This window comes from Pteropus vampyrus, unplaced genomic scaffold, assembly GCF_000151845.1.
Source record: "Pteropus vampyrus isolate Shadow unplaced genomic scaffold, Pvam_2.0 Scaffold16, whole genome shotgun sequence".
In the NCBI taxonomy this organism is placed as follows: domain Eukaryota; kingdom Metazoa; phylum Chordata; class Mammalia; order Chiroptera; family Pteropodidae; genus Pteropus; species Pteropus vampyrus.
The window spans coordinates 4,668,968-4,692,292 of NW_011888797.1; the positions used below are offsets into that span (position 1 = coordinate 4,668,968).

Here is a 23,325-nt window from a genome sequence, read left to right on the forward strand (position 1 = left end):
CACGTAACGCATCATACTGTTGTACAGTAATTTTTTTATAAGTAGAAAGAGTACACTCTAAAATAATGATAAATAGTATAGCAGATACATAAGCTAGCAACATAGTTGTTTATTATCATTACCAAGTATTATGTACTGTATGTAATTATATTTGCTATAACTTTAATATGACTGGCAATGTAGTATCGCCACAGACATGTGTTGCACTACGACATTACGATGACTATGATGTCACTAGGCAACAGGAATTTTTCGGCCCCATTACATTCTTAGGAACCACCATTGCATGTGGGGTCCCTTGTTGGCCGAAACATCATTATGCAGCATATGACTGTATAGACAAGAAACTACCCCTGATATAATTTAAGTACTAAAAAAAAAAAAATTCTGGAAAATATTTTAGAAATCAAGTCTTAACTAGAATTAAATTCTCTAAATTCTGGGAAAGAACCTAGCCAAAAACGTAGCTTCATTATATGATCACCTGATCTGAGAGTCTTCTATTTTTAACTTTGCTGGTGATTCTAGGGTAAAAAGATGGCAAATATAAAAAGAACCAAATCTTTCTGATTCCATAATAATCTAGTTCTCTAGTGTAAAGTTCATATTAATAAATATTAAAAATTATATCCCAACTGAAAATTTCTAATGTAGTTACCTTTTTAAAACTTTTGGTTTTCTCAAATTCCACAGCCAACAATATGCTGTGCTAAGCATATGGTTATATTATATTGCCACAGAGCTAGTGAAGAACTTTTTTTTTGAAATCTGAAACTTTAAAAGATTTTAACAGAAGGAACTGCTTTTGGAACTCAGAACGTCTGGAATCCTTGTTACTCAACTGACAAGATGAGTTCCAGAAAGGAGTTTCTCATTTTCCTGATCCTGTCTGGGAACTGTACCAGGGTACCTAAGGCCAGGAGACCGACCGCTCAGAGAGCCTGTTCTCCACTAAGGTTTATGAGTAAGAAATATAAATATTGGAAACAAGATATTTTAAAAGTCTGTAGATAACGTTTCTGGTTTTGAAAAAAATTATGAACAAGTATCATTTAAATAAAAAAAGGCATCATCTTAGGAAATAAATCTTTGAAAGTAAAAGGCATTAGCATAGATGCCTGTAGATTTACTTACCCTGCAGAAGAGATGCAATGAAGGCAGTTGCTACGCTGCTGGAGCACAAAAGGATGGAATGATTAAGGTAGTATTTTCCCTCCGGGATCCAGCCCAGTATAATGGCTGCCACAGCTGCTAGAAAACCAACAACGGTTGCTTGAACCTAAAAAAAAAATTTTATAACATCCAACAGAATTATTCATTTTAAAATCGCATTTTAAAATCTGATTATGTAAATGTGCATACAAGAAGTCAGAAGAAAGTATTGCATATGGTAATTGAGCTGCCTTACCTTTTAAAGAAGCTAGTAAATTTAGTTTTAATATTCCCTAAGGCAGTAGGTTCTCCAACTGTCCTTTCTGGTGGCAATAGACATGGAATAGGGTCCAGGAATCCGTTTCTAACAAGTGCCTCAAGTGACTTGGATGACGTAATTCACAAATCATCCAATAAAATACCAACCTTAATACTGAAAAGCACCCAACTCACAAAACTGAAGTCTGACGCTAGAGGCAGCATTGGCAAGAGGCTGCATTTTATAATCCAATAATAAGAGTTTGACTTCTGGCTATGCCACTTAGTCTTGTGGCAAATTATTTAAATTCATTCATTCAACAGTATTAATTTAGAATCTATTATGTACCAGGCCCTATGCTTGGTGTTGGGCTACAACCATGGTCAAAATAGATTTATTCCCTGCTCTCAGAGTTCTTGGTTGGTGGGAGAGATAGACATTAAACAATAACCTTACATATAATCACAATTATGATTAAAGCTATAAAAACTTTAGCTCCTAATCTGAAAAATGACAATGGTAATACTGAACTTGAAAGGGTTGTTTTGAGACTTAAATGAATTACACAAATATATAAAGTGTTTCCCACAGTGGTGGCATAAAGCAACACTCAACAAAATAAAAAAACAGCAACTAAAAAAAATTAACACTAATTGTGAACTCTTACAATGGTTTTAGTCAAATGTCGGGACTAAAGGAAACTCTAAAGGAACTATCTAGTTCACTGATTCTTAACTATTCTTATGTCACGGACTTTGACAATCTGGCAAAAATGTTATAGATTCTCTTCTCTGTGAAAACACAGATGCATTCAACATTTTCAGTGGGATTCCTGGGGGCTCACAGACTCTCTGAAGCCAATCTGTGTACTGGAATCCAGGCCTCTGAGTAAAAAAATCCCAAATAGTCTATATCTGTCATATTGTAAATTAATGGAAGAGCCAAGGCTAGTGAGTTCAAGAAGCCTAGATTCTGTCTCCATGATCTTTCATTACAGCTCCCGTTGACGTCACCCACGGATTCAGAGCTGAGATGCAAGCTGTCAGCATCACTATGGCTGTACCAGTTGTTATACTATGTCAGCGTTTCACACTGGTTAGTAAATAATATGTAAACGCAGTAAAATTAATTAATAATGTAAATTCTAACACTGTGATTCCAAGGTTTTTCTTGGAAATAAAACACAGAACCAGGGAGCTCTGGATTTTACAGAACTTTTATTTCTTGGAAATAAAGTACATATTTCAGGAGCCTATAGCAGACATGATAGCATATGGCACACATACACACATATATATATGGGGGGGAGGGGAGAAAGGGAGGGAGAAAGAGAGGGAGGGAAGGAATAAGAGAGAGAGAGAGAAACAAGCACACAGCTGAGAAGAGGAAGTCCTATTCCATAAACCTGCCAAAGAAATGCCTAACTGTACCCAAGAGAAGAGCAAAGTCTGGGTCAAGGAGTAGCTGAGGAGGTTAATGGGGGCCATAGGCCTAACTAGATGTGAGAGCAGAGTACATCCCTCCTGGAGAGGTAATGGTTCTTCAATGAGACTGAGAACTTTGCTTTATTTGACAATTTACACACTGGTCAAGGTGGCCACCTGTACAATTGTGAAGAAATCAGTAACAGGTAATCCGCTTGGGGTCCCATTTAATAGGAGAGCACACACCCCGGCTAATGGCTAATGAAAGCAGGTGCCTCCTCTGTCCCTTCTATGCCCCGACCTCTACCCACAGCCTGTCTCCAGTCAGAGAAGCCTTTGCCAGCTCATCCCGTTCCCCTCCCCTTGCTTCACAAGCTGCAGCAGATAAAGCCTCAGAAAGAGCACAACACTCCCACCCACCTGACCTTTTCTTCTCCCTTCCGCTTTTGTCCACAGGTAACTGGGTTCTAACCAGGTGCTGCCTCACTGGCTAGCACCATTTGTGTCTGATGGGCCTATGTGGGGTTCCCTGTTTCTTATACATCCTTGGTAGAGTGAGACAGACACAGACACAGACTTCAGGCCAGAGCAACAAAGATCAGTGAGTCCCCAGCCACCTCTGGCTTCCATCCTGACCAACAGTTGCAGGGAGACAGGATGAGAAGGGAAGGGCTGATACTAAGAGTGGAAGGAAAAATTAAAAGCTGAGATGGAAATTATTAGAATGATTTGATGAAAACTTTATACTATAACTCATGTTACATGGTCAGTGTTTAGGATAGTTAAAATATAAAATGGAATATATTTTTAAATTTTAATTTATAGATTAATTTATAGTAGTCCACTGGTTGATATTTATTTTATTACCACTGCACAGATTCCTACAGTTTCAAGCAAAAAGGGATCATAGACCGCTCTAATGCAATACTGTGACTTAGAAGAGGAAAATGAGGCCTGAAAAAGTTAAGTTAACAAAGGTTATACAGATAGTTAATGTGAGCGCTGAGATAAGACACCAGATTTTCTCATTTCTAACCCTGGGATCTTAGAAGTAGTTGCACAGATATTTTTTAAAAAGTCTATATTCTAACCTAGGGCCCTTATGACTGATTAAATTTAGCTTTAAATCTTAGCTCTAGAAATCATATCTTTCTATATATTTACCTCTCAGAAACCTAGCCTTTCTCCCAGATAATCAGCAATCCTTGGGGCAGCAAAAGACACTTAGCCTGGACCTGGCTAATGTCACTAGGTCTAGACTTCTGGAAGACTAAAGATATAATCTGGACCTAAGTTATGTTTCAACTCTTGAGCTCTAAGGTGAAATAACTCCCTGGCTACCTTCTCATGAGATCAGACAGAGGGATGCGGGAGTAGGCTTCAGAACAGTCCTAAAGATCTGAAAACATGATTATTCTGACCTCATCTTTGACCAATTAACTGCCAGCATGACCTTGAGCCCCTAACCCATGGTGTCTTATGATTTTGCCCTATCTAATCTATAACTTACACACCCTCAAGGATTCAGGTCTTTAGAGTAGAAGCTCTCTAAGCTCTCTGCAAATTGGCCAATTCAATATTTTCTTTCTATATTGCAAAATCAACAACAAGAACAACAACAACAAAAGTGCCTATATTCCAAAAATTTCTTTATTTCTTTGAATTACTTTTATGCAAACATGTTCTCAACATTATGTCCTAGTTGGCCTAACATTAAAATAAATATTTCCAAATTTCGCACTTGCTAGAGTTACTAAGGGGATGCAGTCTTGTCTTGGTGGGAGAGGAACAGATATTCATTCACCTGAGATTAGAAAGAACTATAGATAATCTATATGTAATCCACGGTTTAGTGTATATGTAATTGATGACTTAATGTGTTCATTTGTTAACACTAATAATATCGACAAATTAAGGAAAACTCAGCTTAAACAAATATATGACCATAATACATAAAAAAAGAGTGAAGTTTAGAGGATTTATATACAAAAACAAAGTAGAAAAAGCACACCTAAGGAATGAAGTACTAAATATTTATTTATACAGATATTAACTCAAATTTTGGCTCTATTACATACTTACGATAGAAAATATTTTGCATATGTATTCCATATTTTGTGTACTATATATTTCTTTATATTTAGAAGAACACCATCAGTTTCTAGAGAAATAAAACTTTCAGAAATCATGGGTATCCATTTTGGGTCCCTGAAACAATTAAATGATAGACTTCATAGCACTAAAATTTATTCCATTCTTACAAGGAACCCAAGATCTATAAACAAATCTGTGAATCACTTACCTGTTTTAAAGCCAAGTTGCCAATTATTAGGTTCCACTTTTCAATGGGTGAGTCCATCTTCCCAATATTTACCTGTTAAGGTGAATATTTTCATGTATCACTGAACAATTTATATGCTCTCTATTCTGTTTAAACAGCATGTGAAGTCTTAAAGCCAAAGATAATTCTTTATTAAATCTGATGAGCTCACACTGCATTTTAAATACAATTCTGAATTCCTTAGCAGTCTTGCATCTCACATTCTGCTGGCCTGAGATGTTTAATTTTTTTTTTTTGCTTCATTACTAACTCATAAGAATGAGTAAGTGGGATAGTTAGTACTATCCGCCTTGTCCCGATGTTATTTTACAACTAACACTATCAAGTGTCATCCTAACATTCCAAATTTGATATACTTAGCCCAATATAAATACATAATTTTGAGCTGCTAGTATTTAATTCTATGTAAGAAAACTTACGTAATTTGAAGAATTACTGACCAAAAAAAATAAATAAACCCCGGATATAAATAAGTCATTCATATATACATAATTTATATTTGACTCATGACTAAAACTGTTAGCAATAAAAAACTCATTCAGTTCACATATCAATTTTGATCATGTATCTCACTATTAAAGTTTCTACATCTTTCTGCTAAATGAAAAATACTCTCCAAAAAATATTATTCACATATTCAATTGCTCTATAAGCTAAATTGTACTTCTTAATTGTACCACTTAGGATTCAAAATAATGTATATCCAAATCTGACAAGTTTTTCTAATGCAGTATTTTGGAAAATAGTGAGCAATTATTATTAAAAATACTATACTGAGCTGGGTTTCAATTACTAATCATCTGCTTGGTCATGGAAGATAGGTGAATGGGTAAAGTGAGAGATATATAAGAATTATTATTTTTTAAATTAAACTTAATTTGGGGTGACACTGGTTAATAAAATTATATAGGTTTTAAGTATACGATTCAATAATACATCATCTGTATATTGCATAGTATGTTTACCATCCAAAGTCAAATCTCCTTCCATCATCATATATTTGACCCCCTTTACCCTTGCCTACCACCCACCCTGCTCCTTTCCCTCTGGTAACCACTAAACTGTTGACTGCGTCTATGAGGCTTTGTCTGTCTTGTTCATTTGTTGCTTTCAGTTTTATATCCCACATATGAGTGAAAACATATGGTTCTCAGCTTTTTCTGTCTGACTTATTTCCCTAAGCATAATTATCTTGCAATCCATCCATGCTGTTGCAAATGGCAGTATTTCAAATCTTTTCTCATGGCCAAGTAATATTCTATTTTGAGTAGCATTAACCACAGACAAACTAGAGTTTAGCTCACTGGCTTTAGACCATTAGGTTAAGTTCTACATCAATATTTTCTATATCAATCTAGAAAATAGATCCTATTTCTTAATCTCATTCTGGATTGCAGTCTCAAAGTATACAAATATTAAGCATACAAATGCAAATATTAAGATTTGTCAGTGCTTTAGAATAATTATTCATGCTGTCTTTACTTGTATACTTCTTTCCTAAGCCTGAAAAATCTGTTGTGTTTGTAGCTCTAGCATCTTGAGTCTTTGCTCAAACAAGTAATAAGGTGCAAGCAATGTTTAAAGAGTGAACCTATCTCAGGTTTAGTGCTCAAGAAATAGGTATGAGATACTGGAAACTGCAAGACATTCTTGAAAGAAACTGAAGAAAACACAAAGAAATGGAAAGATATTCCATGTTCATGGACTGGAAGAATTATCACTGTTAAAATGTCCATATTACCTAAAGCAATCTATAGACTTAATACAATCTTATCAAAATACTTAAACAAAATTAGTTTTTAAAAGCAAATAAAGATAATTTTATGTATCGGTAATTACTTTAAAAAATAATAAACATTTATATTCTCACTATCTGGCTTTGTCAAATATTAAAATTTTACCATATTTAGCATATCAACACACACATATATGTATATGTTTAAGATCATTATATTATCTCACTGGTATCTGAAGCTCTATTTATATTTCTTCAATTTTTTTTCCTCTTGGTTCTTCATATTGGATATTTCTACCAATCTATCTTCAAGTTCACAAATTCTTTCTTCTGCTATCACCAATGTGATACATTTGATTCTTTTTTACAGTTTCCATTGCTCTTTTAAGATTCCCCATCTGTTCACTCATTAAGATATATGTTTGTTAAATTCTTTGAATATTTCTTTCCTTAAGTTCTTTGAACATATTTATACTACTTGTTTTGAAAGATTTCACTAAATCCAACATCTGGGCCCATTTTGAGTCACTTTCCAATGACTAAACATGAGTCACACTTTTCCTGAAATCACACTTTTGTGTTTCTTTTCCACATTTAGTAATTTGAGGTTGAAAACTTGAAAATATTATAATGTGTATAATGACTGGATAATGTTATGTTCTTCTGAGGATTACTGGATTTCCCTTGTAATGGGCAGTTAATTTGTGTAGACTCAAATTACAGACTCTTGTTTGTCTCGCAGTGTGCAGCAGCTCATATTTCTGCTTGGTTCTTTCAGCTACCGACTATTGGTTTTTAGACTAGCCCTCTGGGGATTTCTTTTGCATCTGTGTTATTTAGTGGCCAGCCAAAGATTTGGGCAGAATTTATACTCAAATTCTGGGGCTCATCTTCTCTGCAATTCTCTTGCAGCTGGGATTTCCCCATAAATTTCCACCTGCTCTATGAGCTCCAAATTCTGTTTATCTGATAATTCAAACCAATACAACTTCAACTTTCTGCCACTATAGTTATATGTAAGTCACAGAAGGCACTTAATCGAAAAAACAAAAACTCCCTAACCTCTGTCACCTCAAGCTAGTAAGACTGTAGGTTTTCTGTCACATGACACCCAGGGACTGGGTCTCTCTCAGGCTAAAAAAAAAAAAAAAAAAAGCCATAAACTTTGCAATTCTTACCCACTGTACTTATGGTCTTTTATGAGTCTTTTAAGAGTCTTTTAACTCCACTTTCTACCTCCTTTTGATTACTTTCCATTGCCTTCAAATAGTTTGTCTAGATTTTGTAATTGTTTTTCTCTGGAAAGTTTCACTCAACGTCTTCATTCTGCCATTAACTGGAATTGGGAACCCTGATATATATTTTTTTCATGTTTGAAATATTTTAGAATAAAATATACTAAAACACACACACGCTCACACACATGCATACACATTCTAATATCTTTCTGGATACACAGAGGAGATGCAATATGCGCAAAATCTTGATTGTGATGATTTCACAGAAACATACTATGAATTGAAACTCAACTAATAGTAGACTTTGAATTTGTGCTGTTTATTCAAAGAAGAGGGCCTTACAAATCTAGTCTATTGAAGCAGTTTTAGATTAAAGATACATAGTTCCAATCTACAAAGCTATGGCTAGGGACTGGTATTTATAACTTAAGAAACATACCTTAAAATGAAAAATAGGAATATATAATCCATATCCATCTAACGATAAGGTATGTACGACAAGAACATGTAAAATTTAGAATTACTCCAAATTTAGAAAACAACACTGAGATTGTAACTGTATCTAAATCATACCATAGCTATTAATATCATTCTTTGGGGCTTTACTTTTTATTTTAGAAGTTTTACAATTTGAATTGAAAGTCCAACTTAACATTAGGGAAAGAGGTTTTGCCAACTTCTTCATATCCCTCCACTGGAATGTAACCTCAATGAAGGCAGGAACATACTCTATTTGGTTTATTGCTGATTCCCTACCATATAGAGTAGTGCCTGGCGTACAGTGAAGCCTCAAAAACATTTTTTAAATGAATGAATTAAAAAAGTAGAATGTTACAAAATAATTTTAGAGACTCAAGAGTTCTCTGAGAAGAGATTCAAGGCAAGAGCAACCAATTTTGCCTAGAGTGGAAAAGTGCTCATGAAATTATGGTAGGCGATTCGCTTCTGGGAAACAGTTTCATAGGCTTTAAAAAAATACTATCTTTAGGATAGTGGATATCATTTTTGACTCTTTTATATCTAGCATTCAGAAGCAGAAAATTTTAGGCCTCAGGTAATAGAACTTAAACCCAACAATTTACAGAACACTGTACTTGGCTTATTTTCCAGTTATATACTACTGTTATATATCTATAACAATATCTACTATAATGCATAGCTACTGTTGAAAAGATAACATCCAGGATAATTATTCAAGTTAATCATCACTCTTTTAGAAACAAATTTTAACTCAAATAAGAGGGGAAGATAAAGTTGATTTGAATTCATCATTATTCAATTTCCCCTGTTAAAAAAGGAAACCTTTTTTTTTTTTTGACATATCTTTTTATTTGTGAACGTTTAATCTTTAGCTTTATAGAATAAGATGTTTTAAAGACAATTAACCTTCAACAGATTGAAGGAGTAGGCTGTATATGACATCTTATGTTTTGAGTTCTCTATATTTTCCCAAGGCCTTCCTTATAATCTTACAAGCTCATTTATCCTGATTCTCCTGCAGACAATAATAAAAGTGAGAAAAGATCCTTTAATGGAGCAAAAAGATGAAAGTAATCATAGACTAGCCTTCTACAGCTAGAATGATTTTTACTTCTACTTTTACAAGTGAAAATTAATACTACATATGAAAATTGAAAGATTTTAAAAATAATTATTTTTTGCACATAGATGAAAAAGCTGACTTTCAAACAGTACTTGTTTTAAGTTTAAAAAAAAAAATTACACTCATTTGCCCTTCTCCCTGGAACCAGTGACTACAGTTCGGAATCAAATACAGCAGTCCCACTTAGAGAAAACAGGCCATCACATTAAGGTGAGGCATAAGAGAAAAGAAAGAGGGATTTCAGGGGTGGAACTGACAGTCTAGACAGTAACTGGAGAGAGGGGAGGCATGAGGTGATTGGTAATGTTAATTAACTGATAAGAAATACAGATAAAAGAGCATGGTTGGAGTAAGAGAAAATCGTGAGTTTAGTTTGAAATGTAGTGAGTGGTGTAGACAACTGAAAATTCAGCTCTGGAGGATGTATAAGCAGTGGTGGACTACATGAAATTACTGACAGAGAGCATGTAGAACAAGGTACTAAAATTATAAGAAAACCTCAAATCAAGAGGATAAGTAAAAAAAAGAAAAAAACAAAGTGGTAGCAATGAAAGAGGTGGGAGACTGAGAATGTGGGGTCTCAAAGCTGAGGGTACTAAAAATTTCAAGGAGAGAACAATCAGTGAAGAGTCTACAGAAGGTGAACGTTTGGGGAGTTTGCTCTTAAGAAGTCGTTAACCATGAGTTGCTTTAACAGTGGGCAAAGTACCAAAACTGGAACCCAGTTGACAACGCTTCTAGCATTCTGTAAGAACAGTGGTATTCTATCTAACAAACTTGAGATCCAACTCTCTAAGCAATTAAAATACCATAAACTAGATGAATATAGCATGTTATTATAGCTTGATGCCATAAGTGACTACTTTTCCATCTACTAATATGTTTATTTTTACTCCTCTCAAATCCAGAGAAAATTCGAAGTGGCTACTCCCAGTCTTTAATTTTAGCTAATCTTTCAGCCGATTCTGTTGTCTCTCTGAAAAAGGGTTCTGAACTCCAACTATCTCGCTACATACACCGCTACTACCCCGATCCAAGCCAACATCATATCTGGCCTGTATTACTGCAATACTCTCAACTTATCACCCTACTTCAGACCTGGGCCCTTTGAAGCCCTGTCTCAACACAATAGTAAATTATAATCTCTTAAAAATATCTATCAGTTCACATCATTCCTCTGTTCAAAGCCTTCCAATGGCTTCCCATTTCACACAGGAGCCAAAGTCACTGCAATGGCTCTAAGGTAATCTTAGCCCACGTGATTTATCCCTCTCCCCCGCAACACTTGGTCCCAGCCCTATTGGCCTCCATGCTGTTCAACGAACACAGTAGTTCTCAAAATTTGATGTATATCAGAATCATCTGCAGAGCCTGTTAAAACACAGATTGCTGAACCACACACCCAGAGTTTCTGATTTGATAGCTTTAGAGGGGGATGGGGATTTGCATATCTCACAAGCTGCTGATACTGCTGATCAGAAGACCACACTTTGAGGACCAGTGATCTAACACATCAACAACTGTCTGTCTCTGGCCCTTGGCACTGCCTGGGCCATTCCTATCTCAAATAGTCTCAAAAAAATAAAAGTAAACAAATTAGATGTGAAACCCTCTTCTCCCTTAAACGTGGCCACTTTTGTTTTTCGAGACCTCTTTTTTATTCTCTTCTCTTTCCAAAAAGCCTCTTGAATTGGGTTCTACTTAGGTGATCCGCCAGTTCTTAAAACATAGACAACAAGCTATGGTAATATGGTATATTCATCTACTGTATGGTACTTTAATTGCTTAGAGAACTGAATAATTCCTTCAGTTTATGGCTCGAATATTTTATAATCACTGACACAATTAGTTGTTTTTTTTTTTAATTAAGTTTATTGGGGTAACATTGGTTAATACAATTATATAATTTTCAGGTGTACATTATAATTTACCATCTATATATTCTATTATGTATTTACCACCCAAAGTCCAGTTTACTTCAGCTATCATATATTAGATCCCCTTTACCCACTTCGCCCTTCCCCTACCCCCTATATTTGACCCCCTTTACCTCATCTACCTCCCCCATCCTCCCCCACCCTCTACCCTCTGGTAACCACTAGTCTATAGTCCATGTCCATGAGTCTCTGTTTGTTTGTCCTGTTCTTTTATTGCTTTTAGGTTTATATCCCACATATAAGTGATCTCATGTGATTTTCAACTTTTTCTGTCTGGCTTATTTCGCTTAGCATGATTATCTCAAGGTCCATCAATGTTGCAAACGGCAGTATTTCATCTCTTCTTATGGCTGAGTAATATTCCATTGTACATGTGTACCACAGCTTCTTTAGCCAATCATCTATTGTAGGGCACTTAACCCATCATCTATCGTAGGGCACTTCCACATCCTGGCCACTGTGAATAACGCTGCTATGAACACTGGCATGCAAATATCTTTATGGATGTGATTTTTTTGTCCTTGGGGTAAATATCCAGTAGACGGATTGCTGGGTCATATCGTAGATCAATTCTTAGTGTTTTGAGGAACCTCCATGGTGGCTGCACCCATTTGCAGTCCCACCAGCAGCACTGACACAATTCTTGACCTATGGAAGGCAGTAACTCTGGCCCTACCTCCTCAAAAAAAGGCTCAGCTAGATCACTCTGCAGTGAAGACCATGATGCTCCCATGTGCCGAGCTTCTAAGCAGCTTTAGACTTCCCCTCTCTTAAATATGAATCAACAAACAGACATAACCAGACATTTGAGGAAAATATCTAATATAAAATATAGCTGCCACAAGAAAAAACTAAAGTTCAAATAAAAAGATTAAGATTAAATTCACCTTTATTCAGTTTTAATGGTACTATGTGATCATATCAAACAGAATTTAACTTGCAGCCTATTCTTTTTTAACCAGATTCCCTACATCATGACCCATTTCAGACTGGATTGGCATGTTTGATCTGTGATTTGAATCTAAACAAATGCTGGATAATGCTCGAGAACGTTGCTTTTAGAAATATTTTCTTTGAGGTAAGCTAGCCAAAATTTTGTTTTTTCCTGGCAAAGTTATCAAGTTGCTTCAGTGCTTGTATGCTTAACTATATTTATCAGAACAAAGTTCATTTTCCGACAAAATGAAACTAAAGCCATCTTTTAACTCTCATTCTAAAAACCTTCTTCTCCCTCAAATGTGGCCACTTTTGTTTTTTAAGACTCTCTTCTTTATTCTCCTTTTCCCAAAAAGCCTCTTGAATTGGGTTCTACCTAGGTGATCCACCAGTTCTTAAAACATAATGCAAGTGTAGATCCCTGGGAAAAGACAGCAGATGAAATACATGCATATAATTTCACTAACTCTGAAAACCTCAGTAAAACTACAGAACAGTTTTTGTTCTGTTTTTTAAGACAAAAGCTAAAGGTATATACTAGGCACACGTTCCAGCTGGATGCCAAATGGCCAAGCGTTCAAATCAATAGCAGTGACACCAAATGTCACCATGATATAATGAACTTCTAGGATACTAGAATAAATGTAAAACTTATTCAAATTTTAAAAATTGTGTTGCCATTTTATTACTAAACGTTTTAGAAATCATTTCTTAGCACTGAGAGCTTCTCTAGATTGATCCTGCGGTCACGATACTTCATATTTGTAATACTATACAGAGGCCCACTTTCAAACACAGTCATTAGAGAATCGAGATTGTTTTTGGCTAGTTTTGCCAGTCTAGATACTGCTGATAATGATAGTGTTACCAAATTATTTGGCATTCTTTCCTCTCATATAAAATTTGGTAAGATAAAAGACTTCTCTTTAATTTCTGGGTTTGAAGATTTGGTTGATAGTGAGGATGCAATCTCATTAAAATAATTTCCTATTACATTGCTTGATGATGATGCTTTGTAAATATTTTAAGGTGAATCCAAGATTGTTGCCCTAACACATATCTTTCATTTTAATATTTTTACACATACTTACTCCTTCACATGATAACTTGAGAAAATTTTGTTTTTAAACCTTAGATCTAAAAGCATAACAATAGAGAGATGTAACTGGCCTCTAAGACACAGACACACAGAAAAGAATTTCCATCTATATCTCAGCTTTTATTGCATCCATGCCAATTTCAGCATCTTCTCAAGGGCAGAATGATAGGGTTTTTATAGAAGATGTCATTTAAGACACACTTGTACGCTTCAAGGTACATCTACCTGGCTATTTAAGAGAATTCCAGTAAAAAAACTGTTTTCTCCACAAGCAACCACTGGTTATTAGTAAGTCCTATTACTGTTACCTTCAGAGTAAAATATTAAGGCTATTTTGTTGAAACAACTCTTTATAATACATAAGTTCTCTTCCACCTTGTTTTATCTTTATTTTTTTAATTAAATTTATTGGGGTGACACTGGTTAACAAAATTATATAGGTTTCAAGTATAAGATTCAATAATACATCATATGTATATTGCATTGTGTGTTCACCACCCAAAGTTAAATCTTCCAATACCATATATTTGATTCCCTTTGACTTTATCTTGTTTTAATAGATTACAGAAATACATCATATGGCAGCTTCAGAATCTCTTCTATGTCCTGTAATTTTTCTTAGGCCAAAAGAAGTTTTCATTCGGGAATCTAGAATTAGCTAAGAGGGGTCACAGCTCTGAGACCCATGGCTTAGAGGGCCCTAGTTTGGCCCTCCTTCAGCTATGCCCCACCTCACAAGGTCAAGAGCACATAGAGCCCAAGGAATGTGCACACTCAGAGCCTGTGCGTCATCCTCTTCTAGGTCGTGCTCCAGATACCTGGGACCATAAACTTTCCTGACCAAATGGCCTGGAGGCCAATGCCAGGGCATCATCCTGAAATTGGTCCTTCTGAAGGCAGATCCTGTCACCACTGGTGCATACCCAACGCAAGGAGTACTCAAGGGGTGGCTGTTTACTGGAGGTATAGAAGGAGCTTGGACATGGAGCCTGAGCTATGTGTGAGGTCTTTCAAGGTGCAGGACATAGAGCCAAGGGTGAGGAAGAAAGAGGGGCAGGACTCAGACCAGGGACTAGCTTTCTCCACAACACCATGTTCCAAAGCAGAACTCAAGAAGTCCAAGAATTCATTGGACTTCCAGATCTTCAAAAGGATATTATCTGCCAAAGTAGAAAGACAGGTATATTTCCTTTAATCTGTAAGTTTGTTGTATAATTTAAAACTATACAGACATATATTATATGGGGCTCCATTAATGGGCCACCATTTATATCGCGGACCAGGCCCACCTGTTGAAGTGAATCTGTAGAATGCTTAGAAACATGACATTATTACCCTGACATCATTACACTGATTAGATACAACAATAACCTGGAATGGTCTTTTCCCAGATTTTGATAGGGTTAACTCACTTTATCATTCAGGTTCCAGCTTACACATCACTTTTCAGAGAAGTCTTCCCTAACCACTTAACAAACAGCCCTCATGAATCTCCCTTCATCACATTAACCTGTTTTATTTTCTTCGTTGTCTTGACCAATATCTGAAATCATTTATGTAAACTCTATGACAGCAGAAACCTTGCCTGTCTCGTTAATCATTTATAGACTATAGATTCTTATTTTATGTCACATGTTATTATCTGTAACTATCATTTATTTTGTGGCTCAAATTGTGCCAGATCTGGTTAGTATCTAGTAAGTTACCTGTGTATCCTTTTGTCATGTCCCATTTTTTTTTTTTCTTTAACCACATCCTTACTTTCTGACCCCACAAGATATTCCAGGATCATCTTACACTTTTATGCCCCAGCCCAAGGAGCTTAGTTTCTATTATTCTCCATTCCCTTTAATATTCAATAATTACAATGATTACATGCAAAATTATAGACTAAAGTGAACTTAGCAAAGTAATTCTACTCTATGAGGTTTGGCTCCACCTTAATGACTAGCTGATATCCCCAAACATCATCTCTAGGTCACCAGTTAACTACAGAGATAAGCAACAGGATTATACCCATAAATAATAATTTTTTAAATAAGGACTATTGAATGTTTTAAAATATCAACTACCATAAATATTGTTTATGGGCACTAAGACCAAGAACATAGGCGAGCACCTTTACAAGGTAGAGGAGGAGATGATTAAGTTTTGGTCACCGATGTTATTTACTAATTCTATAAACTCTGACACAGTTATCCTCTGTAGGTAAAAAGAGAATGTTCTAGAATGTAGCTTATTCCCTTATGTACTTACTAGTTCTGTGTCCTTAGGAAAGTTACTCAACCGTTCTAAGCCTCAGCTCCTTCTCTGTACAACAGGAATAACAGTGCTTATTTCATTGGGTCATTTATAAGACATCCTTGTAAAGCAGTTAGCACAGTCTTGACACATTATGAGAGCTCACTAATAACCTAACATTTTATTATTGTCCTGGGCAGAGTATGGCTATATGACCTTTACCATACAAGACAGGGGCTTAACACGTTCCATAGGGCTTTATTTTATTTAATGCATTTCTTTTCCAAGCATGTGCTTTATTCAAGAAACCTTAAGGAACTCACAGTTGCCTGTGGGGGAAATGAGAGGGCAGAAGGAAGAGAGAATGTTCCATCAACAACACAGCTTCCTCCCAGTGGTTACCTTTAGATACACAATCTTTTCCCCTAGGTCATAGATAGATTCATTTGCAGTAGCAATAGAAAAAAATACTTCTTATACTACAGGCACTGTAATCGGTAATACCCTTAGTTAATTTCTGGCTAACATTTAATGGGGAGATGGCTCATCAGAGTGAACCGGACTAGATTTAACCATACTTGGTCCCACGGTGGTGAAAACCCAAAGAATGTTATAGTGAGAAAACAATGTCTTTTGAGGCTTCTAAAAATAACTCAGAACTCTGCTAATGGAGATATTTTCAAAATGTTTAACCTTTCTGGATGACTATTCAGCGATATGTAACTAAAGCCTTAAAAGTATGCATTTTCTTCTGAATGGTAATCACAGTCCTAGAATCACAATCCCACAAGAAATAAAACTGTATATATAAAAATATTCATTACATTGTTTATAATAGAAAAACACTAGAAAGAGCCTATATATCCAAAAATGGATGGTAGATTAAACTGTGGTAGAATTTTATACCAAAAAAGTACATTGTCAATAAAATAATGGCATATGTCTACATTTATTGATATGGAAAGATGATCATGATGTACTATCTTCAAATGGATATCATGGATTATAAAATATATATGATTCCAGTTCTTTTTTAGAATATATATTATATATCTACATTATGATATACCTAACTATGTATAATTATAGCTATCCATCCAAGTAGAGAAGAATCTATACTAAAATATTAATAGTGATTATGTGTAGATAAAGAATTTGAGGTAGCTTTAAATTTTCTTCTTTATACTTTTCCCCCTTTTCTTCAGCTTTTACAATAAGCATGTATTACTTCTATCATCACAAAAAGTTTAAATACCAACCACTGAATCATAAAGAATCTCAATATCTGACTTGTCCCATGTCTTAAGCGCTGATGATAACTGCCAGATGCCCTGGAATAAAAGGGGGGCCTATAATTCTCAGATTAGACAACCCAGGGAACTCACAGGGTATCTTATCAGGCATAACTACTTAGCATAGCACTGAGGTCCAGAAATTTATCATATAAACAGAAGAAAAAAATTTTCCCTGACACAAGCTCTCCTTAATAGAAACAGCATATGTAATATACATACTTTGAGGTAGGCAAAAACTTACTGCAGTGGATAATCTAGATGCCAATGTCATTTCCAAGTTCCCTTTGAGACCAAGTAGTGCAGGAACTAAAATGAAAACTTCAGTTACTTTTTTGAACACCTCCCAGTGCTGTAAGAAAAAAAAATAGAATTTTCTGACACACTTTAAAAAACATTTTAGAACAAAGACATTTCTAAAAGTCTCAGCCTTTTTTCTAATGTTGCATTTACATTTTGAACAACACATGGCATTGAATCAGTGAACTTTTAGCTTAACACCATCTCCAGAGCTCCAAAGCCTTGAGTTACTTTGGAAAATCCAGTTAGAGTTGGGAGTGACAGCTGATACAGTCACTACATCCCCAAATACATGTAACTTGCTACACATCTTAGACACTTAGAGTTTACTTTATCCTTTTACTATAGCAAGAATCAGTGTAATTAGTGGTGAAGAGCACAGACTCAAGAACCAGACAGAGGGGGTTTGAATCCTGGTTCCAACACTAATTACAACAACCCCACAGAAAATTATAGCAATATTATTATCTAATTTCACCAATGAAGAAATAAAGATTCAGAGAAGTTAAATGATTTTCTCAAGGTCAAAAGATGGGACCTAGATTTGACCTCAGGAGTTCTGAGTCATCCATGTTCTGGTCCTAATTTTAGGTTGTGAGGCAAAAGATTACAGAGCACAGGATCATAAAAAAAGCACTAAATTGGAAATTAGAAAATTTGTGATTCTAGGCATGGATCTTTTATAACATAGTTGCGTGATCCTGGATGAGTCACTCAATTTCTTCCTTTTCTGTATGATCTCAATTTCTTCATCCATGAAATTAAGATATTATCTGCCCTGTCTCGACCCTGGGGAAATACCATGATAATGAAAATAACAACTATTAAAGTACTTTATGAACCGAAAAGCCATACAAATGACTTAATAACGAAAAGTGCTATTTTACAAATGCTATTAAAAGGTGATTATTCCAGTAAGAAACTTTATGGACTAAGCATGTTAATTTATGCCAAAAAATAATCAAGGACAAAGTCATCATTAGTACCAAGACAGGTGAGAAAAGCAAAATTTAAATCCATCAGATAAATGAAAGAAAAATCGATTTGTCCCCAAAGTTTCCCTAGTGGTTGCTCCAAATAGGTATAGAACTAGGGCCTAAAGAGGGTTTAGGAAATGTTTATCAGTTCAGTCTTAGGTAAAATCTTGGTTCAAAGGATTTGCAAGGGAATCTATCCACAATCAAGCCACTAAAAGATGGGCCTAAAAAAGCACTGGGAGTCCAGTAGCATCCCAGATCTTCAATTTGTCAAAAATGAAACATGTTTTTTTTGGTCCATATGCCACAATTGAGAATTCTGCTATGCTAGTGGGATATGCATCCTATAGAGATGATAGTAGAGGTCATGGTGGTGATGATGATGATGATGAATAACAACAGATAATAATAAATATTAATAATATTCAACATTCACTGATTTCTTGTCATGTGCCAGGCACTGTTCTTTAGGCATATACATTTAATCTTCACAACAAACCTATGACATTTGTGTTATGTTTATCAGATCAGACATAATTTAAGTATATATTTTACTAGGTCATAATTTTAAGACACCTACCTATATAAGTTAATTTTCGAAACACGAGAATAATACCCAGATATCTCTATCGGTCACATGCCATCACATTTTAGATTTGTTGGGATACACTCCTTGGGGTTACTTCCAGCCATTCCAAGTTTAATTCAAATAAAATCCTCTCATGGGAATTACTGTGAAATTCTTAGCTTTGATATAACAATAATAACTATTAATTATTGATTTCCTATCTCATGCCAAATAAATTCTACATATTTTCCACTACATCCACAAGGTATGCTTCTACTTTCTCAGTTTACAGCAGCCTTAGTGTCTCAGAAATGTTTTCATGGCCCCCTTAAGCCACAAAAAAATACTTAACAGTCCTATTTATTAAGTAGCCAGGTCCAAACAACTTAATAACTATTTATTTAACAATTCAGTAGCCATTTTAAGAAATAATACGAACAAAGTGAAAGAAAAAATGATTTACATCACGTAACCACAATTCCTTTCTAATGGGATGTGTGCACCTGTTGGGCACTGTATAACTTCTCAAACCTTGGAACAGGAGACTGCCACCTTCATTTCTTGTTCTATGTTAATTTCATATAACATTCGCTTTTTTTCACAGCACCACTGAAAACTAGCTTTGCAAAAATATATCATCAACAGAAATGGCATGTGATTTAATGCTGAATTGTTGAACCACCTGGAGCCACTAGTCTGTAGAGCGTCCAAGAGACTCATTGTGTTTCCCTCAAAAATTGAAAATACCCAACAGCAACCCTGGACTGTCCAGACACCCAGACTGGGAAATGTGAGAATAGTGAGAAACCCTGCAACACAATAGTCAAAGGGAAGGGCTCTGGCCTCACATTACCTGAGCTGAAATTCTGCTTCTACTACTTTTACTGGCGACTGGGGCAAAACTCTAATTTTTAGTCTAAAATACGGACATAATTATACCTTCTTCACACGGCTGGACCCAGGACCGCACCTGTACACAGTAATGAATAACAATATTGAATGTTTATTATCTACAACACCAAGATATATTATCAGTTAATTTTCCTGTCAGGAGGAAGTAATGCAAAAAAAAAAACCGTCCAAAAAGGGGATGCTGAGGCAGTTAGTGCCAAAAAAAGATTTCACCTGCTTACAAATTTTGCTGTGGTCTAGACATGTTCTGCGAGGCTATGCAGATTATTATGAACTGCTAAACTTCTCCACAAGAACCTACCCCACAGAAAATCAACTTCTACTCTTACCAAATTTGGGGCTTCTGTCAATATTCAGAATCTGAGGCAAGCAACCACACATCAAATGTAATGTCAGATTGCTTATATATGTACTCGACTTGAAACCTAAAAATCTATTAATGTCCAAAAGGAGAAACAAAAACGAAACTTTAAAAACAAGAGTAACAAAGTAAGTTGAGGAACATGTCCATATAGTCCTAACTTAAAAATAAACGGAAAAGGTTTTTAAAAATCTAATTGGTAAAAGAAGTTTATTCAATTTTAAGAAACATACATACCCCAAATCTGGAGGTTTTGTTTCTCATGAGTTTAAAAAACTAAACCCATTCCCTTTTAGACATGACAAAATGACCAACCTCATTCAAAATTACAAAAATGCAAATTAAAAGGTGATAAATTTTCATCTGTGAGATTGGTAAAGATTAAAAAGTTGGATAAACTGTTGATAAAAGTAAAGGAAACAGGCTATTGCTCTACTGGTGAGAGCTGAAAGGTTTAACTTCTTGGGGAGACTTTGGCAGTATCTGTCAAATGTAAATGCATGCAATTTTCAACTCAAGGCTCTACTTCAAGGGAATTTATCCTTCAAATAACCCTGAACATGAGTTCAAATACATATATACATATAATGAGTTTCCTTCATCACTGTTCATGATAGCAAAACATCTGAGGCAATTTCAATCTCCTTCATGAGGTAACTTCATAAAAATATACTGCTACATCCTTGCCATGGGGTATTACATAACTAGAGAACAATTTGGGAAATCTGTGTAGGATTTCTCTTGGGAAATAGAAGCTCCACGACAACTTAAGAACAGCAAGGTGAAGAGAAGCACTGTAGGGTGTTTTGTTTGTATTTTTTACACACATACATGTACATGCATTTAATGTCTACTGGAGACACGGACAAAATAGTCACAGCAACCTCTAAGGGACTAGCGGAAGAGCACATCCAAGGGGAGAGCGACTTCCTTCCCCATTACGTATTCTTTCATACCGCTTAAATATGCTTTACTAGGTACATATATATTACTTTTTTCATGAAACATTTTGCAATAATTGTAGATTCACATGCAGTTATAAAAATAAAAGAGAGGTGTCCCATTTCCCTTTACCCAGTTTCCACCAATGGTAACATCCTGCAAAACTATAGGACAATATCACAAAGAGGAGACCGACACTGATAGAGTTAAGACATAGAACATTTCCATCACCACAAGGACCCCTCCTGTTGCCTTTTTATACCCACATCCACTTCTTTTCACTCCTAAACCTCTCCGTGATCCCTGGCAACCACTAATCTTTTCTCCACTTCTATAATCTGATCCATTCAGGTATGTAATTAAATGAAGTAATATAGTATCACCTTTTGAGATTGGCTTTTTTCACTCAGCATAATTCTCTGGAGATTCATCTAGGTTGCATGTATCAACAGTTTGCTCCTTGTTAGTGCTGAGTAGTATCCTATCACTTGGATTTACCTAACTCTTAACCATTCAACTGCTGAAAGACAGCTGGGTCATATCCAGTTCTTGGCTATTATGAATGAAGCAGCTATAAATATTCGTGCACAGGACTTTTATGAACATAAGTCTTCATTCTCTAGGATACAACGGCTAGGTTATACTTGATAGGTGGTGTTCAGTGTTCAGTTTGTTTTTTTTAGAAACTGTCACAGTGTTTTTCAGAGTAGATGTACCATTTTAAATTCCCACCAGCGATGTATGAGCAGTACTATTTCTACACATGCTCAACAGCATTTGCTATTATTACTATTTTTTATTATAATTCTGATAGGCGTATAGTGATATCTCATTGTGGCTCTCATTTGCATTTCTCTAATAGTTAAAGATACTGAACATTTTTTCATGTTTTCATGTTTACTTGCCACACTCTTCGGTGAAATGCCTCTTTATGTCTTTTGCCAATTTTCTAATTTTTTTAACTGCTGAGTTTTGAGAGTTCATTATATATTCTAGTCTTTTGTCAGATATCTGGTTTGCAAACATTTTCTTCCGCTCTTTAGTTTGGCTTTTCATCCTTTTAACAAGGGCATTCACGGAATAAAAATTTTATTTGCTGAAATCCAATTTATCCTGTATGGATCATGCTTTTGGTGTCGTCTAAGAAGTTTTTGCCTTGTGCTAGATCCTGAAGATTTTCTGTTTTTCTAAAAGTTTCATAGTTTCACATGTTGTATTTAAAAGTGTAATCTATGTTGAGTTTATTTTTCCCTAAAGTGTAAGATAGGTTAAGGTTTATTTTTTTGCCTGTGGATATCTAATTGCTCCAGCACTATTTGCTGAAAGAGCTGTTTTTTCTGCAATGAATTCCTTTCGCACATGTCAAAACTTAACTGGCTGTATGAGTCTATCTTTGGGCTGTCCATTCTGTTGTGTTGATCTGTGTCTCCCCTCTGCCAATAATTCACAGTCTTGATTACTGTGGCCATTTTAATAAGCTAGAAATCAAGTAATTTATCTCTCCCACTTTTTCAAAATTATTAAGGCTGTTCTCTTTCCCTTTGCATATAGATCTTAGAATGTTATTTATATGTATAAAAATCTTGCTGAGATTTAGAAAGTCCTGTTAAATCCATATATCAATATGTGGAAAACTGATATCTTTATTATGTTGAGTCTTCCAAGACATTATATTCTCTCCATTTATTTAGATATTCTTTTATTACTTTAATCAGTGTTTTGTAGCTTTCAGCATACAAATCTTGCATATGTTTTATTAGATTTACATCTGGATATTTTTGTTAGTAAATGTTATTGTATCTTTAATTTCAATGTCCACATGTTCGTTACTAGTGTATAGAAATAGAATTTATTTTTGTGTATATTGTGTATCCTGCAACCTTGGTGGACTCCTTTATCAGTCCTAGGAGAGTTTTTTTTTTGTAGATTCCTTGGGATTTTCTAAGAAAACACATCACCTGCAAATAGAGATAGTTTGATTTCTTCCTTTCTGATCTGTATCCATCCT

The 23,325-nt window shown here is 35.3% G+C and overlaps 1 protein-coding gene across 1 annotated transcript in view; it reads right to left on the reverse strand.

Annotated features, from left to right (window-relative positions):
* SLC41A2 (solute carrier family 41 member 2) overlaps window positions 1-23,325 on the reverse strand; it is a 123,307-nt gene that overhangs the window by 56,822 nt on the left and 43,160 nt on the right. The window contains exons 3-5 of the mRNA XM_011354422.2: window positions 17,502-17,609; window positions 5,138-5,209; window positions 1,135-1,279 (exon numbers count right to left, since the gene is read on the reverse strand). Of these exons, the coding sequence (XP_011352724.1) occupies window positions 1,135-1,279; window positions 5,138-5,209; window positions 17,502-17,609 (325 nt within the window). The remainder of the gene's footprint in view (window positions 1-1,134; window positions 1,280-5,137; window positions 5,210-17,501; window positions 17,610-23,325) is intronic.